General features: G+C 45.6%; 1 protein-coding gene across 1 annotated transcript; it reads right to left on the bottom strand.

Annotated features, from left to right (window-relative positions):
• Positions 1-8,413: 8,413 nt before the first annotated feature.
• On the bottom strand, positions 8,414-11,936 carry TMEM52B (transmembrane protein 52B). Its single transcript, XM_074157906.1, has 5 exons — positions 11,889-11,936; positions 11,210-11,253; positions 10,235-10,273; positions 9,120-9,286; positions 8,414-8,664 (listed from the first exon to the last, which is right to left on the bottom strand). The coding sequence occupies exons 1-5, from the start codon at positions 11,934-11,936 to the stop codon at positions 8,414-8,416; spliced, it is 549 nt and encodes a 182-aa protein (XP_074014007.1).
• Between the last annotated feature and the right edge of the window lie 963 nt (positions 11,937-12,899).

Here is a 12,899-nt window from a genome sequence, read left to right as displayed (position 1 = left end):
TAAATTAAAAATAACGTGCATTTATTTATTTATTTAGAGGCAGCAAAATAAACAAACGATTGAGCAATTACCCCCCCCACCCTCCCCCCGGGGTGATTCAGGGGTTATAATAAATACAGCACGAGGAGTCTCATCATCCACTCGGGGGGGGGGGCGTGCGGGGATGGCCGCCCCGCTCCCCCCTCGCTCCCCGCGCTGGGGGGGGCGGATGCTCCGCGCTCGGGAGCGGGGGTCGGCGGGTTGGTGTCCCCCCCGGTGTGAGACCTGACTGCCTCTGCGTGTCTAAAACGGGAGTAACGAGCCTGACCTATTCTTAAAAGTGGCCCCCAAAAAAATGTTAATTTCCGTGACCCATCCCTCTCGCCGTCCCATCTGGATTTTCCCGTTTGGAACATCTCAGTTAAATAACAAGGGGCAGAAAGCGTGTCACACCACACGACAGACCAGAGGCACACTACCAACAGCAGACATTTAAAGGCAACCATCTGCAAACGAGCCAAAATAGTCAAATGGGCCAGTTTTGGGCCAGTTTTAGCCCGGTTACCCAGCTGATACAGACTTGGAAAAATCTCTGGGTTTTTCTGGCAGTTGGGCTCCCAATTAGTTACTGACCAGCAGAAGGGAAGATGTTAATGACTGTATCGGCGTGCTCAAATCAGCACAGAAATTAATTGCTGCTACCCTGGGGACGGTGAATGGGAGTGTATCAAATAATTCTTTCTTTTGCACGCCTCATCCCGAGGAAGCAGAACTTTTCCAAGGATGATCTTTTCTTTGTGTAGTGGTTTTAGTTGTACTAGTAGGGGCCAAGTGGGACCGCAGGCTGCCTCGGGTGCCTGAGGTGACTCTCCAAGGCCCCACCGGAATGAGGTTCAATAAGGCCAAGTGCCGGGTCCTGCACTTGGGTCACACCAACCCCAGGCAGCGCTACAGGCTGGGGGCAGAGCAGCTGGAGCTGCCTGGCAGAAAAGGACCTGGGGGTGTTGGTCGACTGTGGGCTGAACATGAGCCAGCAGTGTGCCCAGGTGGCCAAAAAGGCCAACAGCATCCTGGCCTGTATCAAGAACAGTGTGGTGAATAGGACCCAAGAGGTGATCGTCCCCCTGTACTCGGCACTGGTGAGACCCCACCTCGAGTACTGCGTCCAGCTTTGGGCCCCCTACCACAGGAAAGACATTGAGGTGCTGGAGCAGGTCCAGAGAAGGGCAACGAAGCTGGTGAGGGGTCTGGAGCACAAGTCTTACGAGGAGAGGCTGAGGGAGCTGGGGTTGTTCAGTCTGGGGAAGAGGAGACTGAGGGGAGACCTTCTCGCTCTCTACAAGTACCTGAAAGGAGGCTGTAGAGAGGCGGGGGTCGGTCTCTTCTCCCAAGTTACAGATGATAGGACAAGGGGCAATGGCCTCAAGTTACGCCAGGGGAAGTTCAGGTTAGATATTAGGAAATATTTCTTTACTGAAAGGGTTATCAGGCATTGGAATGGGCTGCCCAGGGAGGTGGTTGAGGCACCATCCCTGGAGGTATTCAAGAGAGGAGTTGACATGGTGCTTGGGAATATGGATTAGTGTTGGGTGGTGTGGTGGTGTGTGTGGTTTGTTTGTGGGTGTTGTGTGTTTTTTGGTTTTTTGTGGTGGTTTTTTTTTTGGTTTTTTTTTTTTTTTTTTTTTATCGGTTGGACTAGATGATCTTAAAAGGTCCCTTCCAACCTAGGTGATTCTGTGATTCTGTGACCCAGCCCTGTGCCAGCGTGTTGACTCCGACTGCACGAGGGTAGGAAAAGCCGTAGTGGCTGTTTTGCTGGCACTCTGCTTCTACAGTGTGGTTAGAACGGGAAAAAAAATCCAGGCTATAGCAGAGTCAACTTGAATCCTGCAGAAACTGAAGAGCAAGCCGGATGATCCATAATGATAAAAACGGAATCAGGGGAAAATAAAGCCCTGGTCTTTTTCTAGAAGTACTCCTATAAATCCTTTAGGCTGCCCCAAGAAACTCATAGGACTGGTGGCTTTATCCCTGTATAATGATATGCACACTTGAGTTGCCGGCAGGGTGGGACTCACGCCGACACTGAGGGTAGGAAGGGCCTGTTACAAACCCTCACAGCAGGTCCAGGGTGTTAGCTTGTGCCCTTTCTTTCACGTACTGCCCACCACCCGCCTTTGCACTCAATGGCACACTGCTTTTTGAACTCAGGGGTCTTTGGGTAATGCTCCTTCTCCACGCCCTGGTCCACTGTCATCTCTCATCTTGAACACAAGCAGGAGAGATATGGAGGAAATACTTTTATGTAGTTGGAGATGTGCTCAGGTGGTGGCAGCTCCCAGATGATCTTGCCTGGCACAGGACTAGAGATGGGCACAGGATAGAAATCTCGCTACACATATAATGTAGGCGTGTACATTATAATGTAGGCATATACAACTGAGCCTGTCACTTTAAACTGCCTTTGTGGACAGTGGCAACAAATAGGCACTGGGATTTTTCTCTCCTGAACCAGGACATCTACTTTTGGATGGCCAAAGTGTGCCCCCAAGAACTCTGGCAGGTGCTTTAGTGCCTCAGCAGCAGCGCCATATTACTCAGTATGGTGCAGTGTGGCCTCCTGCACAGCCTGAATCTCTCAAGGATGGAGCAGCCCACACTGAGAACGGCGTAGACTGGTGCGTTCCAGCCTTCACTACTTCACGTGCATAATGGATGTGCAGGAAGCATCGTCAACTTGTTTCTGTCTGTTCTAGGACACGTGAACATTTCCCTATGGCTGCAGGTAGTGTCAGAGGATCTCAGAAGGGTGAGTCAGAAGGAAGGCATTATTTTTGTGGAGTGCCATAGCGAACAGCCCAGACTGAAGGAATCTGAGGGCTTAGACCTGGGGAAAATTCTGGTTTCATGGGATTGTGCCTTTCTATAATACCTGCGTTTGGCCTCCTTGCTTCCTAACTGCCTGCAGCACAGCAGTTGCTAAAGCGCATTGAAGGTCTGGAGTGATGTAGATGCCTCTTCCTCAAGGACAAAAGAGAGGAAACGTTCTAGCTTGTTTCACCCAGGCCACGGACACATTCTGGCAATTTTAACAGACTGATCTCCTGTTTTCCCTGTAAGTCGCTGTTTCCATCTCCAGGACCATACACAAGGCAGCTGAGCTAGCATCTAGCTTGAATTTCTGTGGACAAATGAGAGAGGGGTTTCAGGGTTCTTCCCTGCTCTGATGCAAAGACACGGCCTGCGAGGAGTGCATTGCTAGGCGACTTCTTTCTCCTCCCCCAACAAATCCCACGTGAGGATCACAAATCTCCTCACTGAACTCTTCCTGCCCTGATGATGCAGCCCTGGGCCTGCAGCCACAACCCTCGCTCCTCCCACATCCCTGCTTCCTCCCCATCAGGCACAGAAGTCCCAGCCCTCTCCTCCAGCTCGGTAATAACAATAATGTCACTGGCACAACAGCAGGCAGGAAGATGATACATGCAGAAGCGGTGACAAACAGCTAATCATCTGACTTAAGAGTTCTTATTAAAATGTCAACCCATGGGCATGTGACAAACCCCACGTTCTGGGTCCGTGTGCTAGAGGGAGGAACTGGAAATGGGGTCGGCTATTTTTCCTACCTTTCCTGCTGCCAGCACAAAGTGGTCCTCTACAGAGTGTCAAAACAATATACCCTTTCTTAAGCCAGTGCGTCGGAACGGCTGTGAGCGCGTCGTGTATTGCTGTGTCTGCAGCTCACGCAGGCAGAGGTTCACTCTAAAAGGGATCCCCCAGGCATCGCCGATGCTGTCGCCGTAGAAGCAGGAGATGAAGAAAATACTTGCACAGAATCTGGGGACGGGGTGCGCAGCCCGTGCCGTACCACACGGCACTCCAGGGTCGCTGCTAGGAGCTCTGCAGTGCGCTGCTGAGAAGTGAAGCTAGCTTAGGGAGCTAACTGACTAAAATTCTGTGAATTAAGGATAAGAATATCCATTATTTACCCCGTGTTTCTTGGAGATGTCATCTAGGTGGATGTCTTGGCAACCCCCTGGAGCTACTGTTCAGCTGCCTATAACTCTGGAGTCCCTTGGATATATTTTGCATTAGTACCTCCTCTTGAGTAATTATTCCATTTGTGCCTCCGTAGGCTGATTATTTTTTTTTTTTTTTTAATCTTTAGTGTGGATTCAGCATGTCAAAGCCTCTCTTGCCAGAAAACTACTTTGTAGTCTAAATGGTGATTGAACCACAGAGGGCGTACCTGAAGTCCCTTGCAATTCCGCTCTGTTTGATGTCCATCCGTGGGTCAGTCCTTGCCTGGTGTCTCTCCTGCACCACTGGAGACTGGTCACCAGTTTCACTCGACACTGGATCTATAGCAGCCTCGGAGCCAGTATGGGCACATTGGCCCTGGGTGAGGGCACAGGGTTAGTCACTCCCAACAAACAATGGCTAATTGTGTAGATGTTTTCCTTTCCTCTAGGAAATGCCTCTGTATTGTCTATGTTGAACTGCCCTCTCACTGCTATTATTTTCTACAGCTTCTTATTTTTTACAAAAAAGCTGCTCATTCCTCCCAAACCAATTGTATGGCCCAGCCTCAGCTCGAGTTGCTCAAATGCATACAAATGATGTCACGAGGAGATTAAGGAACGAACATACCTTGTTGCGTGGTGAAAAGCAGCAGTAAAGGACAAAACCCCAGACCTGAATAATGCCAAGTGTGAGATCCCTTTGTTCCAACCAATGATTTGAAGTGGCCTGTTGGGGACGGGTATCATTGTTACTTACGGTCCTCTGAAAACAAAGGAGCAACACAACAGTGGGGCCAGTGGGGTATTTCTGAAGACTGGGCTTTCTCAAGTACCCCATGTTGTAGGGGAACCTAAGGATGGTGTAGACAATTCCTTTGCAGCACCTGGTGTCGTTTTCCTCTCCTGGTTCCAGCCCAAATTACCCCATGTGCAGGCTAAAGGTAGTCAGTGCAGAATGGTTGCTCTTTCTCCTTTGATATCACTTGTCCTATGCTTGGTCAGGTCCCACCCTTTTCCCGGTGTTTGGTCAAGGGTTGAGTGAACAAGCGAGCCAAAGCCGAGCCAAGGGTCAGTGACTTGGTTATGATATAGTTATCTTCAGTACTTTGTGCATCATTTTCCCCATCTACAAATGGAATACTGGGGCTTGTCTGATGCGTAGGCAGCTTGACAATGTGGTTAAAGTCTGTAAAGTGCACGAGGATCTTTGACTGCAGATACTTAATTATTCATAACTAAAGAGAATTGCTTTTGATGGTGTTCTTTCCTATGTTGTGCAGGTATTGGAGTGCTCTGCAGAAAATGGGTACTCCAGTGAAGCCAACTTGACACTGGGGGCTGTACACTGCAGCTGAACAAACTCTAAAAATATTTAATGATTAACAGAAACGTTTTATTTATTTTCCAATGTATGTTGTGCTGTATTTGTGAGTAGTTCATGTCCCTATTGCTCTTAAGTGTTGGGAAAACAGTTGCTACTTGGATATTTGTTTAGAAGTTGCATGGAAGTATTAGTTCTTTATGTTTAATAATAGTTAATATTTTTACTTAATTTTCAATCTGAAAGCATAAAAGATTTCAAAGTGCTTATTGGTCGATATAATACAACACACAAAGTATATTCCAAGTCCAGACTCAACAGTGAGATGGAACCACCACTAATGGAGTTAAAAAAACAGCTGATTAACAGCAAATTGCAGTACCGAGTAGCAGCGTACCTCTGTAAATAAGTAAACTTGCAATATTTTATGGGGTGTGGTCCTGCTTTTTCACTAAGTACATGTGGTCTTTATTGACTGGCCTCATTTTTGGGTTGTTTGTGAGGAGAGAACGTCTGAATCATAATAGATCTGGGGGTGAGAGTGAAGTGCCTCCAGCCACTGGCACCTGGTCTTTGCTTTCCTACACAACCTTGTATGGTTAGACAGAGCCTCTGTCCATCTGCTTCTGCTTTTTGTCTGTTTTAATCTGGTGTTTCATGATGTCTTATGGGCTCCGAGTGGCTGATCCTTTGCAAGAGTTATAAATATTTTCTCTGAAATTGCTCATCCAAAGTCAGTTTAGTAGGAAACAATCCCTGAGCAAGTGAAGTTAGATCTATCGTTATCGTCACTTGAAATGTTTTGGATGTCTTGCCAGTAAAAACAACTTGAGGGTACCTGCTCTAGCACCTAAAAAATAAGAGTCAGACAAGCAAAGAAGGATGCGAGCAGAGGGGAAGGAAGAGGACAGTTAGACAATATTGGCCCTGGTCAAGGGAAATCACACTGAAATCAGCAGGTAATACCCAGGTTTGGGTACAAGTGACCTGTAACTTTTCCCCTTGAAACCAAGAAAGGAGATAGTAGAGGTGATTTCATGCAGAGGAGGGGAAAATTCAGAATTTTAAAACTTCCCTTTTTATGGCGCATCTTATCAAGAATTTACAGTGAAATTATTATTGCAAATTATTAAAATTTGCGCATTCCTGCTTTGCTAGGCAGGATTGCTGCCCTGTGGAGCAGGGCTGCCATCTCCTGTTAAATGCCCGCACAGCTCGGGGCTCGTAGGCAGAAGGAAAGGGGTGGAGGCAGCGGAGGAATGGTATGTTCCCCCTGGAAACGATTGGGAAGGCTTCCAGGAAGTTTCTGGGCTTGATAGCGCTTGACGCATGTTCAGCAGATCCAAATGTCTCTGCTTGCTTCAGGCTTTTACTGTGGAGTAAACAAGAGCCTTCCAGGAAATGTTCTGCAGCTTGGTGAAGTCGGGCTTGAAATGGACTTCAGAGAGCAGCTGATGAAATAGGTCTCCAGTAGATGTTCCACAAACAGTTGTTATTATTATTTCAAGCATGCTGTATAGCAGAAGAGACATAATCTTATACATCATTTACTTATTTATTCCATTCCAATTTATCACTCATTAATAGTGCAGTTAGGTAATGACTAGGCAATTCAGGAAGAAGTTTGTGACCTAGGAAATCAAGACTCTCATTACATTCCCTTGGATACAAAATTCCTGTGACTGGACAAGATCTGCCAAAATACCTTTGACACTATCAAAGATATTTTGGTCGTTCAGTTCTGCTTTACGCTATCCCTAAAGCTGTCTCATCAACCTTCTCTAAAATTCTCCGTGGCTATAATGTCAACAGCAGTTACGTTCCTCAGTATATTCAGGGACCTGGTCCTTGTTCTCCTTATCCACAAAATAACAACATTTTCTGTATTTTCACAGGAGTGTTGTGAAGATTGATGTATTCAGGACAGTGAGGATTTGGGTGCTTAACAGGAAGGGCCACGCAGCCATTTCAGAAAGATGTGATATCTGTGACCTGTGCATTCATATCAACATTAACATATGCGTGCAATTCATTCATGGCTGCTTATGATCTGATACTGGATGTCCTTCTGCTTTAATGTTTTCAGTTGCTGAACCTGGGGTAGAGACAATATGGATGTTATTCAACAGCTACCATCTCATCAGTACCCAGTCCAAGAAAACATTTAACAGGTGGTCCATAGATGTATTCATCCAAACAGCTTGATTAATATTTCCGCATGATTCAACATATTTGTATCGATCAGGTAAGACCCACAAATTATTTCTATTTGAGAAATGGCTTAAATATTTTAAGTGGTCTTATTTAATCTGATCTGCTTTTCACAGCAACATTAGGAATAATAATTAATAAATTACACAATATGAATGCAACTAAGACACGATTGAACTTTGCTTCGGGAGTACTGTTCCTGCTCCTCCCCTTGTTTGATCTGTTATCGCGCATATATTTTTTAAATTCAAATATAAGAGCTTGTGACTACTATTTCAGAATTGCTATATATCATATTCATAACCAGTCTGTATTCATTCTATATGTCCCGTAGGGCACTATACTGCACATACTACCAAATGGATGCTATCTTTTGTTTACATGCAGCTTGTGTTCCTACACAGCTCCTTTTGTTTTTTCTTTTCAATTTACTACAAATGGTTGGCACTTTCCAGAAGTTTGTTGTTCTTATTAGGTATTAAGACCTTCTCCCATGTCATTCTTTTTCCTGTTGTGAAAATCTCTCTGCCATGCTCAGGGAACTTAGGCTGGAAGCAAGCAGCATGAGATAGCATCTGCAATCTCCCTGCAGGTCACTAGCCTGCGAAGTGACTCAGCACCCTGATGCTGCTGCCTGCTTGTTTGTGCAAAGGGTGATGCGTGTAATAAAAGGACATGGGGAAGGCCAATTGTTGATTATCTCAAGGAGGTGTCGAAAGAAGCCATGAAAATATGCTGGATCTAAAAACTATTTCAGTCTCTTTTTCTTCCCTTTCTCATTAGACTGAGGAGGTTAATCTGATACTCCTAACCCTGTTCAGAAGCATTAGTCTCTGCACGTAACTATTCTGTATTATTTGCCTTCCAGTGAAAACAGCCACTAGTGTCCTGGGAGGGTTGGCTGGGCATCCTTGCCCTCAGCAGATGCCTGCAGTTTTTCCTCCGGCACTGGATCCAGGTCTGGCACTTTCTGTCCTGTCTTGGCAACTGTGAATCTACTCATGTGCAGGGCTTCTTCGTAGACTGGAGGGGTGTCTGATGCCGAGAGGGGTGGCGTTCCCTGCGCAGCGTTATGGGAGTGTGCCACCGCTAATATCCTCCTGGCAGCGGGTCCAAACACAGAATGGAGAGCTGAAAGGGAGAAGACAAAAGCCATTTGCCTCATCCTGGAAAGCACCCTGCGATTAGAGGAAGACAAGTATACCCGCAGCGCCCAGGTTTTTCTCTACCCACAGCCTGAATGTTTTTCTTTTCCTGCCCCTTCATCCTTCCCTAAAAGGGAGGTATGTTAAAGCCCATCAGCGACATCCCGCAATTACTCCTTCCTCAAATGCCACCGAGGCCTGTAGCTGCCCCAATTCCACCCAAACACGTCTCAAAGCTGATTTACCATCTGGCTGCATCTGCTACATGAAACCTGGTGAGCGCCTTAATTTGTGCTATGTACAGATCCCGGTTTCCTCGCATCCTGCCGTGAACATCCCTCTGCCATGCCCCGGGGTGCCACAATCTGGGTGTTTTACGGCACAGCCCCTCACGTCGGGCTGTGCTGAGGTCCCCAGCCTCTGCCGAAGCCAATTACTCACAGGTGATGGTGCTCTGGAGGGTGCTGTCATGATCAAAAGCAATGACGGTGACCTCGTAGGGCTGAGGACCTGATTCCTCCCCTGTCTGACGGCAATGAAAACAGCATCTCACACAGACAGAAACTAGGCCACACAGGAGCAACAGCCCACCAATCACCACCACCAGCCTGGAAAGGGAGAGGACACAGAATTAGGACAGAGAGACTTTTATTTGCAGGGGACCTTTTAAGTTCTCTCCTTGCTTGAAGCAGGCCTAACCTCAAAGCCAGACATGGTCATTTGGAGCTTTGTCCAGCAGAGTTTGGACAGTCTCCAGGGATGGAGATCCCGTGTCCCCTCCAGGCACCCATTCCAACGCTGCACCGCCCTTGGGGGAAGCATTTTTTCCTTCTGTCTAATCGGGATTCCCTGGATGCAGCTTAGGCAGTTGCCTCAGGTCCTTCTGCTGGGCACCTCTGAGAAGACTCTGGCTCTATCTTCTCCGTAGATCCACTTTAGGTAGTGGAAAACTGCAATCAGATTGCCCTCTTCAGGCTGAACAAACCTGGTCCTTTCAGCCCCTCCTTATACATCAAGTCCTCTGGACCCCTGATCATTTTATTGGCTCTCCAGTGGACTTGCTCCAGTTTGTCAACATCTCTCTTGTACTGAGGGACCACAACTGGACTACATATTCCAGATGTGTCCTCAGGAGTGACAAGCAGAGAGGAAAAATCATCTCTCTCAATCCACTGGCTATACTCTTACTAATGCAGCCTTGTAGATGTCAAACAACTACCATCCTTTTTAATCTCATCCTGTTGAGAATTACTAAGGAATCAGACTGAAATTACTTAAAAAATGGGCCTTTTAAAAGGCATATTGTGCCATGAATGCTTTATTAATATTGTTCACCTGACTAAATTAGTATGTGGAACAAAAAAGGAGGCTGGCAAGTCAACATTTGTTAAAGACGATGCGATAGCTAAGTGGTTGCCTTGCTACTGTAGAGCATTAGTGTCCCAAGGAAAAATGGGGGGTGGCATCACACCTGAGCAGGTCACATTTAATCCCCCTTTTTGCTACTGGATTTGTCCAGTGATGCAGATATTTAAAGTAAACATATACCATCTTACCATATATACCACAAACGGTTCCACTCCGTACCCGAACAGCTGAGGGGAAGAGGGAACAACATACAGTTAGCCACAGAATGCCAATTAAATGGGAAGATCCCTACTGTATCCTCTTCCAGCTCCCCTCATGCTCCTCAATTACACACCAGCTTCTAAACGGCACAATGATGAGAAACTCGCTGTGCTTTATGGAAGAGACACTTGTCCAACCTCACCAATCTCCCTGTTAGGTGAGTTTGCCTTGTCTTTGGCTTTATCTCTTTATTGCTCCCCTGATATTTGTACCTGCCCAATTCTGTTTGCAAACCTCAGGGATCTGCATCATGTTATAATTTCTGAATTTCCCTTCTTTGATATATTTTTTTCACAATTTAGTCTGCCCAATCCTGTTATCTTTTGCTTTGTTTTTTCTGACTTTCTCTTTGATCCCTTTCTGGCACTGTGGATACATTTTGGATGCTGTGTTGTTTGTTCCTTTAGTTTTACTTAGTAGACCTGTCTGTGCTGGATTTGTCTTAAAAATGTCTGTGCATTTTTAAAGGTGCTTTTTTTAGTCAAAAAAAGAATCCTCCTAGGCAATTTTTCATATTTGCTTTGTCTTGATTTCTGTTATTCTTACAAATGACATCAAAAAGAGGAATATTTACCAAAACACTATATTTCAAGTAATTTTTCAAGGAAAGTCAATTCCAAATTTATAATCTCAGTCACTCAAAATTACACCAGGAAGCTCGTAACCCTTACAGTTATCCAAATAGGTAGCAGGAACAGTACCACATGATCAGTATATTGAATAGCTAGTAAATAATACACTTCACATTCAAAGCAACAGAAATTTTATGTGAGTTTTCAATAGTCGCAATTAAAGTAAGCTTTTCTGGAAGACGTCAGCCACCATGTCAGAACACTGATGTCTACTACTGCCTTTGTCCTTCATTGTCGTCTTAAAAAAGTGCAAGACCGACAAATACTTACAGTTCAGTGTTGAGACAGCCTTCCTCACCTCTCACTTGGGAGAACTAGAAGGAGAAAACCAAACAAGACACAGCTAGCGTGAATTAAGTCTTTGTCATCTGCAACTTTTATCTCTGGTTACCTGGACTACTACCAGTCTCAATCTCCTACGGTAAGCACTTACTGTTACCTATTTTCCATTGTTTCCATCATATATTCTGCTGTAGATTTGAAGTTACTGTAATTGTTTCATATCTTAAATTCTTGTAGTCATTAAAATCCTACTTAGCAGCTTTCCCAGCACAGACCCTGACTTACCTTCACCCTCACCACAGGTTTCCCTTTCCCCACCGCAAGCTGTGTCATGCTACAGATGTAGACCCTTCTCCATGCTAAAATATTAAGAACCTTTAAATGTCCTGCTTCGTATTATACCCAAACTGATTTGAATTCTGCTCAGTTCTTCCAGCACTCCTACCCTTCTCACTCCTTTTCCTTGGGTACCCTGACCTCTGTGTTACCATCTGTGGAATAGCAGCAACTATTATTCTCTTCTGCACGTCTGCCTTCTATATATCCAGTTCTTTCTAATATCAGGGAAATTATTGTGACTGTCAACTGCTAATGCCCCTCCATCTTTCCAAGGTAACTCCATGAGTGAGGGGAGACCCCATAAAAAGGAACCTGAGATGTGACTTACCCATAAGAAACACCCTAAAGCAAAGCAGATCGTGACTGGGCTATGCATCCCTGCAGGGTGGTTCTGTGACCTCTTGGTGTCTCAAGCAGCTCAATGTCTTCTTGTCCTTTCTAGTTTCGGTTCATCCTCACTAAGTCCACTGACCAGGAAAAGGAGCAGATTCCTTGTTGTGTGTTGAATCCAATCTCTTCTTCCTGCTCTGCCTCTTTCTGTCCTCCTCTGGGTCTATCTTTCTTCTCTGCCTGTTAGATTCTTGCTTTCTCTCATTCCCTCTTTGTCACTGGGAATTCCTGTTTGTTTCTGCCTGTCTCCTTTTGTTATTCTCTTGGCTTGCTTCTCTCCCTCTTTTGAAGGGTTCTCTAAAGTCTTCCAGTCAGATCAGGAGAAAAGCGGTGGCTACGAGTTCTTACTTTAGATGTTGAACTAGTTCAGTGAAGGGCATCATGAGATCTCTGTAGACCTAACTGTTCCCTTCTGTGAGCAGAAAGGGTCTCTTGATTCCAAGTTATTCCTCTCCCCGCCCCTACCCTGAGGGGGATGCATTGAAGGTCATGTTACTGACCTGTTTAAATGGAGTTCAGATGTTCTGTCCCTCCTACAGCACCTTTTCCGTCCCTGCACTCACATTGTCCTACCTCTGTGGATCCAATCTATTTACTTTAGCCATATGATCGACATCCAGAGTGTATGTTACAAGTGAGATGTTCCTGCTGAAGTGAAAGAGGTTGCAACAGAATAATTACATACAGCATTTATATATATATAGTTATATGTATATGTGTATATTTATGAATGCAACACATATATACACATATACGCGTAAATATGTATGCATATGCATATATGTGTGCATATACTTATGCAACACCTCTTGTATCTCCCATTTTAAGGCTCTACTACCATTCCTCTTACCTGGTAGTCTCCTGCTCTGCCAGTCCTGCATCTGACAGTCTGCCCACTCACAGGTCCTACCCCAGAGCTTCCTGCATGGCCAGTCGAGTCCCCCTAAAT

This window comes from Numenius arquata, chromosome 1, assembly GCF_964106895.1.
Source record: "Numenius arquata chromosome 1, bNumArq3.hap1.1, whole genome shotgun sequence".
In the NCBI taxonomy this organism is placed as follows: Eukaryota; Metazoa; Chordata; class Aves; order Charadriiformes; family Scolopacidae; genus Numenius; species Numenius arquata.
The sequence above is the reverse complement of the archived record's forward strand: the minus strand, read 5'-3'. Positions and strand labels throughout refer to the sequence as shown.

Bases quoted from the DNA above. Each gene is read 5' to 3' on its own strand.
- TMEM52B (XM_074157906.1), bottom strand. From the start codon at position 11,936: ATGCATAGCCCAGTCACGATCTGCTTTGCTTTAGGGTGTTTCTTATGG. The intron at 11,254-11,888 runs GTAAGTCACATC...TTCTCCTTCTAG, and splicing joins CTTTAGGGTGTTTCTTATGG to TTCTCCCAAGTGAGAGGTGA. The intron at 8,665-9,119 runs GTGAGTAATTGG...TCTCCCTTTCAG, and splicing joins CCTCCAGAGCACCATCACCT to CTCTCCATTCTGTGTTTGGA.